The following is a 15,395-nucleotide window of genomic DNA, read 5'->3' on the forward strand; positions in this document are numbered from 1 at the left end:
TCTGAGCATGAACCACCTTTTTGTGTAATCTACGTGAGCACCTTCACAGTAGTGCCACGGGATACTTTACATAAACGGTGACCTTAACTGAGGCAAGTGAGGCCTGCAGTTCTTCGAATGTTGTTGTGCGGTCTTTTGTGACCTCTTGGATGAGTCGTTGCTTATCTCTTGGGGTAATTTTGGTCGGCCAGACACTACCGGGAAGGTTCGCCAGTGTTCAATATTTTCGCCATTTGTGGATAATGGCTGTAAGTGTGGTTCGCTGGAGTTCCAAATGGCTTTATATCCTTTTCCAGACTGATATATCTCAACTACTTTGTTTCTCATTTGTTCCAGAATTTGTTTGGATAGTGGCATGATGTCTAGCTTTTGAGGAACTTTTGGTCTATGCCACTTTATCAGGCAGGTCCTGTTTAAGTGATTTCTTGATTGAGAACAGGTGTGGCAATAATCAGGCCTCGGTGTGGCCGGGAAATTTGAACTCTGCTTCCTAAATATGTGATAAAGGGGGGCAATCACTTTTTCACACAGGGCACTGTTGGGTTGGATTGCTTTTATCCCTTAATGATAAAGACCTTCATTCAAAACTGCATTTTATGTTTACTTGTGTTATCTTTTTCGAATATTTACATTTGTTTGGTGATCTGAAACATGCAAAAGAATAGGAAATCAGGAAAGGGGGCAAACACTTTTTTCACACACACACACACACGTATATATTTGTGTGAAAAAAGTGTTTGCTCTTTCCAGATTTCCTATTCTTTTGCATGTATAAAGGCAGTCCTAAAAGAGGACTTGTCAACAGGTCAGGAGTGGACAATTGTTGCGGTCATTCATTAAAGCAGCTCTTCTGAGCATGTTTTTGTTTTTTTAATCTATACGATTCCAGAAATATGGGTCTTTTTATTTTGTATTCATTTTTTTAAAGGGAAGGTGCCACCAGTTTTCTTGTATTTTGTTTTTTTGTGAAATTAAGCTTAAAATAGTAATTAAAATGTATTAATGCAATGTTTGCACTGTTTGCAAACATTTCTATATGAAAAATATTATATATTTTTCTACAAATATACATATTTACCACTAGGGGGAGCATTTTCCGTTTTAGACCTCAAGCAGCTATAGTAAGATTTAGCAGCTCTGCCCCAGGGATATTAGACCATCCAAAAGGGGAGGGAAATGATGATGTCAGCAGTTACTGCTCCAACAGTAAGAATGAAGAGCAGCATCACAGGGCAGCACCATTTTGTGTGTGACTGCCCTGTGATCTGCTATCACCAGCAGTTACTGCATCAGAGTGACAGCTCGTATATGTGACAGCTCGTATATATATGTAGCATGTATGCAGCATGTATGTAGCACGTATGTATTACTGTCCCATAATTGGCTAATGTGTCAATCACTGTCATTGTAGCAGGCATCGTCCGATGGGACTTGTAGTCCCATCGGACGATGCTTGCACACACGCATAGAGCCCCCCCACGCCGCACAGAGACCCCCCCACGCCGCACAGAGACCCCCCCACGCCGCACAGAGAGGGAGAGCGACACAGGGGGAGAGTGCAGTTTCCCGGAGATCACTGGGACTGTGTGCAAGTGGGGAGGCGAAGACAGAGCAGAGGGAAGCACACAGGGCAGCGTGTGAGAGCAGAGGATGTCTGCCCACTGTGCCCAGGATGTGCCTGCCTGGAGTACAGAGGAGCAGTGAGGGCTTCTGTCCTGCGATAGAGTGTAAGTGGACCTCAACAAATAGCACTAGACTATAATAAAATGGCAGCTAGTCACACCTACAGCAGTGAGTTGTGCAGCCCACAGAGGCGTGCCCAGCTCACTGCTAATGCTGCTGCAATGTTACAGATAGGGTCCGAGCCGGTCTATTATCTCCTATGTCCATGGGGTGCCGTAATCTGACACTGATAGGGCCCTGCTACTGCTGCAAAACCAAGATGTCAGCCCCCAGTGCCTTCTTTCTACTCATATATCACACAGAATCTGTTTTACATGCATTCAAATCTGGGTTATAACAGCATGTTATGCTACATTACATTGATTAATTAATGATCTACAAACGCGGTACCTTCCCTTTAAAGGTCTTTACCAAGGGAGCAGTGTTCACAGGCTTTTCTAGGTCATGTCTTTAGGCTACTCTATATTATTACCCTGTGAGCACGACCACCTTGAAAAAGACCATAAAAATGCTAAAGGTAGTGCTAAAGATAAAGGCCCATATCTTTGGTAATGTATGGCATTTTTACAAGAAATGAAAAAGCTGGCAACTTTTGGTCCAGTGACAGAACCTGTTTAAACACAAAGGTGCAATAAATTAGTAGATTCATAAGATACTAAAATGTAGCCCGAACCATGCTAACAAATGTGGACATTAACCCCTTCATGACCCAGCCTATTTTGACCTTAAAGACCTTGCCGTTTTTTGCAATTCTGACCAGTGTCCCTTTATGAGGTAATAACTCAGGAACGCTTCAACGGATCCTAGCGGTTCTGAGATTGTTTTTTCGTGACATATTGGGCTTCATGTTAGTGGTAAATTTAGGTCAATAAATTCTGCGTTTATTTGTGATAAAAACGGAAATTTGGCGAAAATTTTGAAAATTTCGCAATTTTCACATTTTGAATTTTTATTCTGGTAAACCAGAGAGATATGTGACACAAAATAGTTAATAAATAACATTTCCCACATGTTTACTTTACATCAGCACAATTTTGGAAACAAAATTTTTTTTTGTTAGGAAGTTATAAGGGTTAAAATTTGACCAGCGATTTGTCATTTTTACAACAAAATTTACAAAACCATTTTTTTTAGGGACCACCTCACATTTGAAGTCAGTTTGAGGGGTCTATATGGCTGAAAATACCCAAAAGTGACACCATTCTAAAAACTGCACCCCTCAAGGTACTCAAAACCACATTCAAGAAGTTTATTAACCCTTCAGGTGCTTCACAGCAGCAGAAGCAACATGGAAGGAAAAAATGAACATTTAACTTTTTAGTCACAAAAATTATCTTTTAGCAACAATTTTTTTATTTTCCCAATGGTAAAAGGAGAAACTGAACCACGAAAGTTGTTGTGCAATTTGTCCTGAGTACGCTGATACCTCATATGTGGGGGCAAACCACTGTTTGGGCGCACGGCAGGGCTTGGAAGGGAAGGAGCGCCATTTGACTTTTTGAATCAAAAATTGGCTCCACTCTTTAGCGGACACCATGTCACGTTTGGAGAGCCCCCGTGTGCCTAAAAATTGGAGCTCCCCCACAAGTGACCCCATTTTGGAAACTAGACGCCCCAAGGAACTTATCTAGATGCATAGTGAGCACTTTGAACCCCCAGGTGCTTCACAAATTGATCCGTAAAAATGAAAAAGTACTTTTTTTTCACAAAAAAATTCTTTTAGCCTCAATTTTTTCATTTTCACATGGGCAACAGGATAAAATGGATCCTAAAATGTGTTGGGCAATTTCTCCTGAGTACGCCGATACCTCATATGTGGGGGTAAACCACTGTTTGGGCACATGGTAAGGCTCGGAAGGGAAGGAGCGCCATTTGACTTTTTGAATGAAAAATTATTTCCATCGTTAGCGGACACCATGTCGCGTTTGGAGAGCTCCTGTGTGCCTAAACATTGGCGCTCCCCCACAAGTGACCCCATTGTGGAAACTAGACCCCCCAAGGAACTTATTTAGATGCCTAGTGAGCACTTTAAACCCTCAGGTGCTTCACAAATTGATCTGTAAAAATGAAAAAGTACTTTTTTTTCCACAAAAAAATTCTTTTCGCCTCAATTTTTTCATTTTCACATGGGCAGTAGGATAAAATGGATCATAACATTTGTTGGGCAATTTCTCCCGAGTACGCCGATACCTCATATGTGGGGGTAAACCACTGTTTGGGCACACGGCAGGGCTCGGAAGGGAAGGCGCGCCATTTGACTTTTTGAATGGAAAATTAGCTCCAATTGTTAGCGGACACCATGTCGCGTTTGGAGAGCCCCTGTGTGCCTATGCATTGGAGCTCCCCCACAAGTGACCCCATTTTGGAAACTAGACCCCCCAAGGAACTTATCTAGATGCATATTGAGCACTTTAAACCCCCAGGTGCTTCACAGAAGTTTATAACGCAGAGCCATGAAAATAAAAAATAATTTTTCTTTCCTCAAAAATGATGTTTTAGCCTGGAATTTCCTATTTTGCCAAGGATAATAGGACAAACTGGACAACAATATTTGGGGTCCAATTTCTCCTGAGTACGCTGATACCCCATATGTGGGGGTAAACCACTGTTTGGGCGCACGGCAGGGCTCGGAAGGGATGGCACGCCATTTGGCTTTTTAAATGGAAAATTAGCTCCAATCATTAGCGGACACCATGTCACGTTTGGAGAGCCCCTGTGTGCCTAAACATTGGAGATCCCCCAGAAATGACCCCATTTTGGAAACTAGACCCCCAAAGGAACTAATCTAGATGTGTGGTGAGGACTTTGAACCCCCAAGTGCTTCACAGAAGTTTATAACGCAGAGCCATGAAAATAAAAAAAAAATTATTTTCTCAAAAATGATCTTTTAGCCTGCAATTTTTTATTTTACAAAGGGTAACAGGAGAAATTTGACCCCAAAAGTTGTTGTCCAGTTTCTCCTGAGTACGCTGATACCCCATATGTGGGGGTAAACCACTGTTTGGGCACATGCCAGGGCTCGGAAGTGAAGTAGTGACATTTTGAAATGCAGACTTTGATGGAATGCTCTGTGGGCGTCACGTTGCGTTTGCAGAGCCCCTGATGTGGCTTAACAGTAGAAACCCCCCACAAGTGACCCCATTTTGGAAACTAGACCCCGAAAGGAACTTATCTAGATGTGTGGTGAGCACTTTGAACCCCCAAGTGCTTCATAGAAGTTTATAATGCAGAGCCGTGAAAATAATAAATACGTTTTCTTTCCTCAAAAATAATTATTTAGCCCAGAATTTTTTATTTTCCCAAGGGTAACAGGAGAAATTGGATCCCAAAAGTTGTTGTCCAGTTTCTCCTGAGTACGCTGATACCCCATGTGTGGGGGTAAACCACTGTTTGGGCACACGTCGGGGCTCAGAAGGGAAGTAGTGACTTTTGAAATGCAGACTTTGATGGAATGGTCTGCGGGCGTCACATTGCGTTTGCAGAGCCCCTGGTGTGCCTAAACAGTAGAAACCCCCCACAAGTGACCCCATTTTAGAAACTAGACCCCCCAAGGAACTTATCTAGATATGTGGTGAGCACTTTGAACCCCCAAGTGCTTCACAGACGTTTACAACGCAGAGCCGTGAAAATAAAAAATCATTTTTCTTTCCTCAAAAATGATGTTTTAGCAAGCATTTCTTTATTTTCACAAGGGTAACAGGAGAAATTGGACCCCAGTAATTGTTGCGCAGTTTGTCCTGAGTATGCTGGTACCCCATATGTGGGGGTAAACCACTGTTTGGGTGCACGTCGGGGCTCGGAAGTGAGGGAGCACCATTTGACTTTTTGAATACAAGATTGGCTGGAATTAATGGTGGCGCCATGTTGCGTTTGGAGACCCCCTGATGTGCCTAAACAGTGGAAACCCCTCAATTCTAACTCCAACACACCCCTAACCCTTATCCCAACTGTAGCCGTAACCCTAATCACAACCCTAACCCCAACACACCCGTAACCCCAACACACCCCTAACCCTAACCACAACCCTAATTCCAACCCAACCCTAGCCCTAAGGCTATGTGCCAACGTCGCGGATTCGTATGAGATTTTTCAGCACCATTTTTGAAAAATCCGCGGGTAAAAGGCACTGCGTTTTACCTGCGGATTTACCGCGGATTGCCAGTGTTTTTTGTCCGGATTTCACCTGCGGATTCCTATTGAGGAACAGGTGTAAAACGCTGCGGAATCCGCACAAAGAATTGACATGCTGCGGAAAATACAACGCAGCGTTCCCGCGTGGTATTTTCCGCACCATGGGCACAGCGGATTTGGCTTTCCATATGTTTACATGGTACTGTAAACCTGATGGAACACTGCTGCGAATCCGCAGCGGCCAATCCGCACCGTGTGCACATAGCCTAATTCTAAAGGTATGTGCACACGCTGCGGAAAACGCTGCGGATCCGCAGCAGTTTCCCATGAGTTTACAGTTCAATGCAAACCTACGGGAAACAAAAATCGCTGTACACATGCTGCGGAAAAACTGCACGGAAACGCAGCGGTTTACATTCCGCAGCATGTCACTTCTTTCTGCGGATTCCGCAGCGGTTTTACAACTGCTCAAATAGAAAATCGCTGTTGTAAAACCGCATTGAAATGCGCAGAAAAAACATGGTAAATCCGCCATAAATCCGCAGCGGTTTAGCACTGCGGATTTATCAAATCCGCAGCGGACCAGAATACGTGTGCACATACCGAAACCCTAACCCTAACCCTACCCCTAACCCTAACCCTACCCCTAGTTCTTACCCCAACCTTAGTGGAAAAAAAAAAAATATTTTTTTTTATTGTCCCTACCTATGGGGGTGACAAAGGGGGGGGGGGGGTCTTACTTTTTTTTTTAATTTTGATCACTGAGATATAACCTATCTCAGTGATCAAAATTCACTCTGGAATGAAACTGCCGGCCGGCAGATTCGGCGGGCGCACTGTACATGCGCCCGCCATTTTGGAAGATGGCGGCGCCCAGGAAAGAAGACGGACGGTCCCCGGGAGGCCAGGTAAGTATAAGGGGGGGGAGATCAGGGCACGGGGGGGGGGCGTCGGAGCACGGGGGGTGGTGGACCGGAACACTGGGGGTGGATTGGAGCACGGAGTGGGGGAGCGCTGTGCGGGCGGGTGGATCGGAGCACGGGGGGGGGGGGGGGAAATCGCTGTGCGGGGGGGGGGGAAGATCGCTATGCAGGGGGGGGATCGGAGTGCGGGGGGGTTTGATTGGAGCACGTGGGGTGTGATTGGAGCACGGGGGGAGCGGGCAGGAGGACGGGGGAGCGGAGCACAGGACCGAGGGGAGCGGACCACAGATCGGGGGCTGGGGGGGGCTATCGGAGGGGTGGGGTGGGTGCACATTAGTGTGTCCAGCCATGGCCGATGATATTGCAGCATCGGCCATGGCTGGATTGTAATATTTCACCATTTTTTTAGGTGAAATATTACAAATCGCTCTGATTGGCAGTTTCACTTTCAACAGCCAATCAGAGCGATCGTAGCCACGAGGGGGTGAAGCCACCCCCCCTGGGCTAAACTACCACTCCCCCTGTCCCTGCAGATCGGGTGAAATGGGAGTTAACCCTTTCACCCGATCTGCAGGGACGCGATCTTTCCATGACGCATATGCTGCGTCATGGGTCGGAATGGCACCGACTTTCATGACGCAGCGTATGCGTCAAAGGTCGGGAAGGGGTTAAGTGAAAAATAGCAGCAACTCGCGATGACCTGTCATCAGTATGTCACAAGTGCAAAACGAATTTGCAGATAAGATACAAAAACATGCTTAACTGGATAGCAGCATCAAATTCAGGCCTTGTTCAGACAAGCGTGATTTTGGTCCATGTGCGCCAATACCCCAAACATGGACAGCACCCAGAACAATTGTAGTACTTCTTTCCTCACAAACTGATGCTCTGCATGAAAAAACTGCATGCACTATTCCAGAGAATAGATATGACGAGTCCAAGAAGCTACATGAGGACTCAATTTTTCTTTTAACACTGCCGATTGAACCCGGCCTCAATAAAGGAAGGGCAAAAAAAAAAAGCCACAGTTAATAAAGGCAAAAAAAGGCATTTTAATAGATCAGTTTAAGACATGAAACATGACACATTCATCTTAAATACTATTACATAAAGCATGGCAAAGATAAGAAATGTTGCTCCATAATTAGAAAACTCAATACGACCTGCCAGGAAAACGATACCGTTTTACAATAAATACGGTCCATGCCAAGTGCTAAGGGGACAGAATCAGAAGTCTCTTGTAAGAAGGTCGGGGATGAGGCATACTCTACTTCCATCTTCAGACAGTATTCAAAAATTCGCTTCATCTCAGGGATTGCTTTGCTGTTCTGACTTAACACTGTTTAAGAGAAAGGGGGAAAAAAGGGAGCAATTTACCTTACAAAAGTTCTAGATTATTGGCACAGGACCTAAAATGCCACATAGTAGATAAGGGCCAGATTACTAATGGAGCAAAAAATAAAGTTACCCTTTGGTGTCCATTTTCTCCACAGCATTCTCCTTTGATTTATCTTCTTCCTTTACGTCTGTTAACAAAGAACTGACATTGATTTCGAAGTTTAAGAAATGAGGGATACTGAAAGAGTAGTAGTTGTTAGAATGAAACGCCCAACCAGCATAGTTGAAAAATCCAGAGTAGGCAAGTTCAGCATATATTAACACTAATATGAGATAAGACCACCACCTTTCTGGCCTGATATAGAGCATTCTATAATATAATGCTGTATATCGGCCCCCAATCCGACCTGCAAGACAAGAAAAAGAGCTTTTATTATACTCACCTGCGGGGCGGTGTGGTCCAATGGATGTTGAGGTTCTTGGCCGGCGCCTATCTTCTTACGATTGCCGCCCTCATTCTTGCTTGGTGTGAATGACGCGTCCCTACATCATCCACAGTCTCCCCGGCATTGCGCTCCTGTGTTGGCGTACTTCTGCCCTGTCGAGGGCAGTGCAAAGTACTGCAGTGTGCAGGCGCTCTCTGACATTTCCTGGCGCCTGTGCACTGCAGGACTTTGCCCTGCCCTCAACAGGGCAGACGTACGCCAACGCAGGAGCGTGATTCTGGGGAGACTGTGTGGATGAAGCAGGGATAAGTAGCACAGAAGGAGGACAGCATCGCTAGAAGATGGGAGGCGCCAGACCAAGACCAGTGATGCCCCTCTGACCAGACCGCCCCGCAGGTGAGTATAATAAAAGTTATTTTTCTTCTCTTACAGGTTGGGTTGGGGGCAGATATACAGAAGTATAGAATGCTGTATATCAGGCCTGAAAGGTGATGGATGTATCTCCTATCGGCCAAATCTGGTGACAGGTTACCTTTAAAAAAAAATCATACAGAAAATAATATAAGTGCAAACTAAATAGAATAGAAAATCACTGCATGGTTTAGATTTATACCATAACCAGATTATATCTGTACCTCCATCAGGGCACTGGCATGATAGAAAGAGCCCACTTGCTTGGCCCCCATGAGTCAGAATAGACACAGCTGATCGCCAAGGCTAGAGGAGCGGAGGTAGTCTTCCATTTAAGAAGGGAAATGTTACAAGACGTTACTGAAAAAAACCCTCTAGAAAACTATAGATTTTTTTTGCGAATTTTCAGCTTTGATTTAGCCCATTGCTATGGAAATGTCCAATTTGGGAATTATTTGGTCACATAGTCCTTATCTGTATCCCCAGAGGGAGAAACCACTGCATGTAGTCGTCTTATTCCTCACTAACCTCAGATGGGAGCCCAAAATCCCACCGCTGCCATCACTCACATCTTACATCCCGTCCACTGTAGGAGACATCTGACAACTGAGCCAGGCAGCCATAAGTCTGTCAATATTTGTACAACGTGTATGACAAGGAAGTGAACGTCCGGGATTAAAGACCTGTTTTCTTATTATTCAATTTAACCCCTTTCGGAAAACCTCGTCCCGCGGCAGCAGTTTGCATAAACCACAGTTTGTTTCCTGCTAAAACGCTCTCCCCTGGTCCAGTGCCGAGCTTCTGCTGTGGTGCAGCGCAGATGTGATGTCAGTGCTGCAGATGATGTCACAGGGCGAGTAAATCATTTGTTTGTTTTTTTTTTTTCCTGCAGCTGTTGGACAGAGGTTTTCCGAAGCAAGAAAATCTCCTTAACCCCGGGGCCATTTTCCGTTTTTTGCTCCCCTTCTTCCCAGAGCCATAACTTTCTATTTTTTTAGTCAAAATGGCCATGTGAGGGCTTGTTTCTTGCGGGACGAGTTTGTACTTTTGAACGACATCACTAAATTTAACATATCGTGTACTGCAAAACGGAAAAAAATTCCAAGTGCGGTGAAATTGCCAAAAAAAGTGCAATCTCACAGTTGTTTTTTTTATGGCTTTTTCCCCCCCATGTTCACTCAATGCTAAAACTGACCTGCCTTTAGGATTCTCCAGATTATTACGAGTTCGTGGACACTAAACATGTCTAGTTTTTTTTATTTAAGTGGTGAAAAAAATTCCAAAGTTTGTTAAAAAAAAAAATAAATGCGCCATTTCCCGATACCCATAGTGTCTCCATTTTCCAGGATCTGGGGTCAGGTGAGGGCTTACTTCCTGTGGGCCGAGTTGATGTTTTTAATGATACCATTTTGGTGCGGATATGATCTTTGATCGCCCGTTATTGCATTTTAATGCAATGTCGTGGCGACCAAAAAACGTAATTCAGGCGTTTTGCCTTTTTTTCTCATCATGCCGTTTAACGATTGGGTTCATTCTTTTTTCTATTGATAGGTCGGGCGATTCTGAACACAACGATACCAAATATGTGTAACGTTTGATTTTTTTTAGTGTTTTATTTTTAGGGGTGATTTGAACTTTTATGTTTTTAATTGTTTTAATATTTTTAAAAACATTTTTTTTTACTATTTTCATGCTTCAATAGTCTCCATGGGAGACTAGAAGCTGTAATGATCGGCTCTGCTACATACAGGTGATGATCAGATCACCTGTATGTAGCAGAAATGCTCACTTGCTATGAGCGACCAACAACCGGGTGGTGCTCACAGCAAGCCGGCAGTGACAATCAGAGGTCTGCTGGAGACTTCTGGTTGTCATGCCAACCCATCAGTGACCCATGATCACGCGATGGTCTCAATGATGGGCAGGATTTCCGAAGTGCGAGTTAAATGCCACTGTCAGAAATTGAGAGCAGCATTTAACTAGTTAACAGCCATGGATGGATTGTGATTCTACCAGTGGCAGTTGCAGCCACATGTCGGCTGTATATATACAGTGGGGCAAAAAAGTATTTAGTCAGTCAGCAATAGTGCAAGTTCCACCACTTAAAAAGATGAGAGGCATCTGTAATTTACATCATAGGTAGACCTCAACTATTGGAGACAAGCTGAGAAAAAAAAATCCAGAAAATCACATTGTCTGTTTTTTTATCATTTTTTTTGCATTTTATGGTGGAAAATAAGTATTTGGTCAGAAACAAACAATCAAGATTTTTGGCTCTCACAGACTTGTAACTTCTTCTTTAAGAGTCTCCTCTTTCCTCCACTTATTACCTGTAGCAATGGCACCTGTTTAAACTTGTTATCAGTATAAAAAGACACCTGTGCACACCCTCAAACAGTCTGACTCCAAACTCCACTATGGTGAAGACCGAAGAGCTGTCAAAGAACACCAGAAACAAAATTGTAGCCCTGCACCAGGCTGGGAAGACTGAATCTGCAATAGCCAACCAGCTTGGAGTGAAGAAATCAACAGTGGGTGCAATAATTAGAAAATGGAAGACATACAAGACCACTGATAATCTCCCTCGATCTGGGGCTCCACGCAAAATCCCACCCCGTGGGGTCAGAATGATCACAAGAACGGTGAGCAAAAATCCCAGAACCACGCGGGGGGACCTAGTGAATGAACTGCAGAGAGCTGGGACCAATGTAACAAGGCCTACCATAAGTAACACACTACGCCACCATGGACTCAGATCCTGCAGTGCCAGACGTGTTCCACTGCTTAAGCCAGTACATGTCCGGGCCCGTCTGAAGTTTGCTAGAGAGCATTTGGATGATCCAGAGGAGTTTTGGGAGAATGTCCTATGGTCTGATGAAACCAAACTGGAACTGTTTGGTAGAAACACAACTTGTCGTGTTTGGAGGAAAAAAAATACTGAGTTGCATCCATCAAACACCATACCTACTGTAAAGCATGGTGGTGGAAACATCATGCTTTGGGGCTGTTTCTCTGCAAAGGGGCCAGGACAACTGATCTGGGTATATGAAAGAATGAATGGGGCCATGTATCGTGAGATTTTGAGTGCAAACCTCCTTCCATCAGCAAGGGCATTGAAGATGAAACGTGGCTGGGTCTTTCAACATGACAATGATCCAAAGCACACCGCCAGGGCAACGAAGGAGTGGCTTCGTAAGAAGCATTTCAAGGTCCTGGAGTGGCCTAGCCAGTCTCCAGATCTCAACCCTATAGAAAACCTTTGGAGGGAGTTGAAAGTCCGTGTTGCCAAGCGAAAAGCCAAAAACATCACTGCTCTAGAGGAGATCTGCATGGAGGAATGGGCCAACATACCAACAACAGTGTGTGGTAACCTTGTGAAGACTTACAGAAAACGTTTGACCTCTGTCATTGCTAGCAAAGGATATATTACAAAGTATTGAGATGAAATTTTGTTTCTGACCAAATACTTATTTTCCACCATAATATGCAAATAAAATGTTAAAAAAACAGACAATGTGATTTTCTGGATTTTTTTTTCTCGGTTTGTCTCCCATAGTTGAGGTCTACCTATGATGTAAATTACAGACGCCTCTCATCTTTTTAAGTGGTGGAATTTGCACTATTGCTGACTGACTAAATACTTTTTTGCCCCACTGTATATCAGTTGTTATGTGCCCGGAAAGGTGCAGGCTCAGCGACAGAGCCCGCACCAAAAAAGGAGTCTGACATTGGTGTACTATTACGCCCAATGTCGGTAAGGGCCTGGCAATTTTTTATTTTTACGTTTTGGTTTTTTCCTCCCCTCCCATGAGCCACCATTTTTTTTCCATTTTTCCATCAACAAAGCTATATGAGGTCTTGCTTTTTGTGGGACAAGTTCTACTTTTGAATGATGCCAATGATTTCTTCATATAGGGTACCAAGAGGGAAAAAAGGGAAAAAGATATTTCAAGTGGGGTGAATATGTCAAAAAAAACCAAAACTTAAAATTTCCGCCATTGTTGTTTTGGGTTTAGTTTTTACAGTGTTCATTGTATGGTAAATAAAAACCTGGCAACATGACTTTCGGTTGGTACAATAAGATTCCAAATGCACAAAGAGTAATTTTGCAGAGCTTTCCAAGCAGAAAACGACGTTTTAGAGGAGTTTTGAATGAAGATTTAGGCCATGTGCGTGCAATGTCTTTTTCAGGCATAATCTGCCCGGAATCCATGTGCTGCAAAAGCGCCCCATAAAATTAAAATAGTGTCAAAATGACATTGCTGTGGGGTTCCATTTTATGTCTCTTCTTTTAACCAATTTAGGGCTCAAAAAAGCCTGGAGTGTTTAAGTGGCATGGTGATTATACACGGTTCAGAGCTGCTGCTGGCTGCAAGAACAAAGGGTCAAGCCGCTTCAGGAAAACGACCGCCGGTATTTTGCTGCATCGCCTCCACCTAGGAAAACTCAACGGCTATGCTGGAATATAAATAACGCCTTGTGCACACAGCTTTAGGCCTCTTTCACACGTCTGTGTCTCCGGTACGTGTGGTGACAGTTTTCACAGGTACCGGAGACACGTACAGACGTAGTCCCTCCGTGTGACATGCATCGGCACCAGGGAAGAAGCACTACAGTAAGCGCTGTTCCCCGGCGGCAGGTGCTGAAGCCGGCTCTCATCATTCTCCCCTGTGATCGGCGCGAGCAGAGAAGAATGATGAGAGTTATATTAAAGTGTGAACGATGACAGCAGGTGGGGGGCTTTTGGGACTCTTAGGGTCTGTGCAAACATTGCGGATTTGGAAAACCAAATCTGCAGTGCACATGCTGCGGAAAATTCCTCGCGGAAACGCAGTTTATTTTCCGCACCATGTCAATTCTTTGTGCGGATTCCGCAGCGTTTTACACCTGTTCCATAATTGGAATCAGCAGGTGTAAAAACGCGTGTCAAATCTACATAAAACCGCACAAAATCCGCAGCTAAAATGCAGGGTGTTTTACCTGTGGATTCTGCAGAATGGAATCCGCAACGTGTGCACATACCCTTACTCCCATCATCCGACAGCTGCTGCCGCTAATAACAGTGACAGCAGGAGCGGATGATTTCTCAGCCTCCACCTGCGATCTAACAAAATAATATTTTCTTGAACCAAACAGGCAAAACTCACAGCTGGGGGTTGCAACCCTCAGCTGTCATCAAGGTTGGTTATCAAGAATAGAGGGGTCCCCACACAGTTTTTTAAAATTATTTAAATAAATTTAAAAAAACGTGTGGGGCCCTCCTCGTTTTTGACAACCAGCCGTGCTAAAGCTCACAACTGGGGGCTGCTATTCTCAGGCTGGTAAGGGGCCACTGATATAGGCCTCCCAGCCTAAAAACAGCAGCCCGCAGCTGCCCAAAAAAACAGCATGATGACCCCTCTATTCTTGATAACCAGCCTTGCTGAAGCTGACAGCTGAGGGTTGCAGCCCCCAGCTGTGAGTTTTGCCTGGTTGGTTCAAGAAAATAAGGGGGAACCAACACCCGGTTTTTCATTCATTTATTTTATGATATCGCAGGCAGCAGCTGAGGAATTCCGTGATCATCCGCTCCTGCTGTCACTGTTATTAGAGACAGCAGGTGTCGGATGATGGCAGTAAGAGTCCCAAAAGCCCCCACCTGCTGTCATGATTTGGACTTTAATATAACTCACATCATTCTCCTCTGTTTGCGCCGATCGCCGGCAGAGCAGAGGAGAATGATGAGAGCCGGCTTCAGCATATGCCGCTGGGGAACAGCGCTTAGGCTACGTTCACATTTGCGTTGTGCGCCTCTGCGTCGGCGACGCAACGCACAACGCAAATAAAAACGCACGCAAAAACGCTGCGTTTTGCGACGCATGCGTACTTTTTTGCCGAAATTTGGACGCAAGAAAAATGCAACTTGTTGCGTTTTCTGCGCCCGACGCTTGCGGCAAAAAAAACGCATGCATCGCACAACGCATGTCCATGCATCTCAGTTTGCATCTCGGCTTTGGGAAAATGGCCGCCGCGATCTCTAATGCGCACGCGCGGCATCCCGCGGCCATTTTCCTGAAGCCCCGTGCAGCAGAGCACTCGATCTGCGCACGCACGGCCCCAGGAAGATGGCCGCCCCCACCGACGAAAGGGATGACAGCGCAGATCGCGCGCTGTGTCTTCACCACTACGCCACCAACGTAAAGCTGAGGAAGAACCAGCGATGTCACCACGCCCTCCCGACCTGACCAGCCTGATTGACAGGCGAAAACGGCGACTTTGGTAAGTTATTTCTCAGCATACATGGGGAATCGGGGTACACTACATACACTATAGGAACACACAGCGCAGGCCCTATTTAACAGTATTTATAGCTCAATCTCAAAAAACGGGGTGACAGGTTCCCTTTAATTCTAGGTTTATTAACATGCTGGATTGCCTAACCGCACTGTAGCCTTTCAGTTATAAACTTAATCATCACAAATAC

The 15,395-nt window shown here is 44.8% G+C and overlaps 1 protein-coding gene across 1 annotated transcript in view; it reads right to left on the minus strand.

Annotated features, from left to right (window-relative positions):
- Window positions 1-7,769: 7,769 nt before the first annotated feature.
- Window positions 7,770-15,395, minus strand: part of HDAC2 (histone deacetylase 2) — an 85,078-nt gene continuing 77,452 nt past the window's right edge. Inside the window, exons 13-14 of the mRNA XM_069726158.1 lie at window positions 8,206-8,263; window positions 7,770-8,076 (exon numbers count right to left, since the gene is read on the minus strand). Coding sequence (XP_069582259.1) covers window positions 8,046-8,076; window positions 8,206-8,263 — 89 coding nt within the window. The 3' untranslated portion in view covers window positions 7,770-8,045. The remainder of the gene's footprint in view (window positions 8,077-8,205; window positions 8,264-15,395) is intronic.

The sequence above is a fragment of the Ranitomeya imitator genome, chromosome 5 (genome assembly GCF_032444005.1).
Source record: "Ranitomeya imitator isolate aRanImi1 chromosome 5, aRanImi1.pri, whole genome shotgun sequence".
Classification (NCBI taxonomy): Eukaryota; Metazoa; Chordata; class Amphibia; order Anura; family Dendrobatidae; genus Ranitomeya; species Ranitomeya imitator.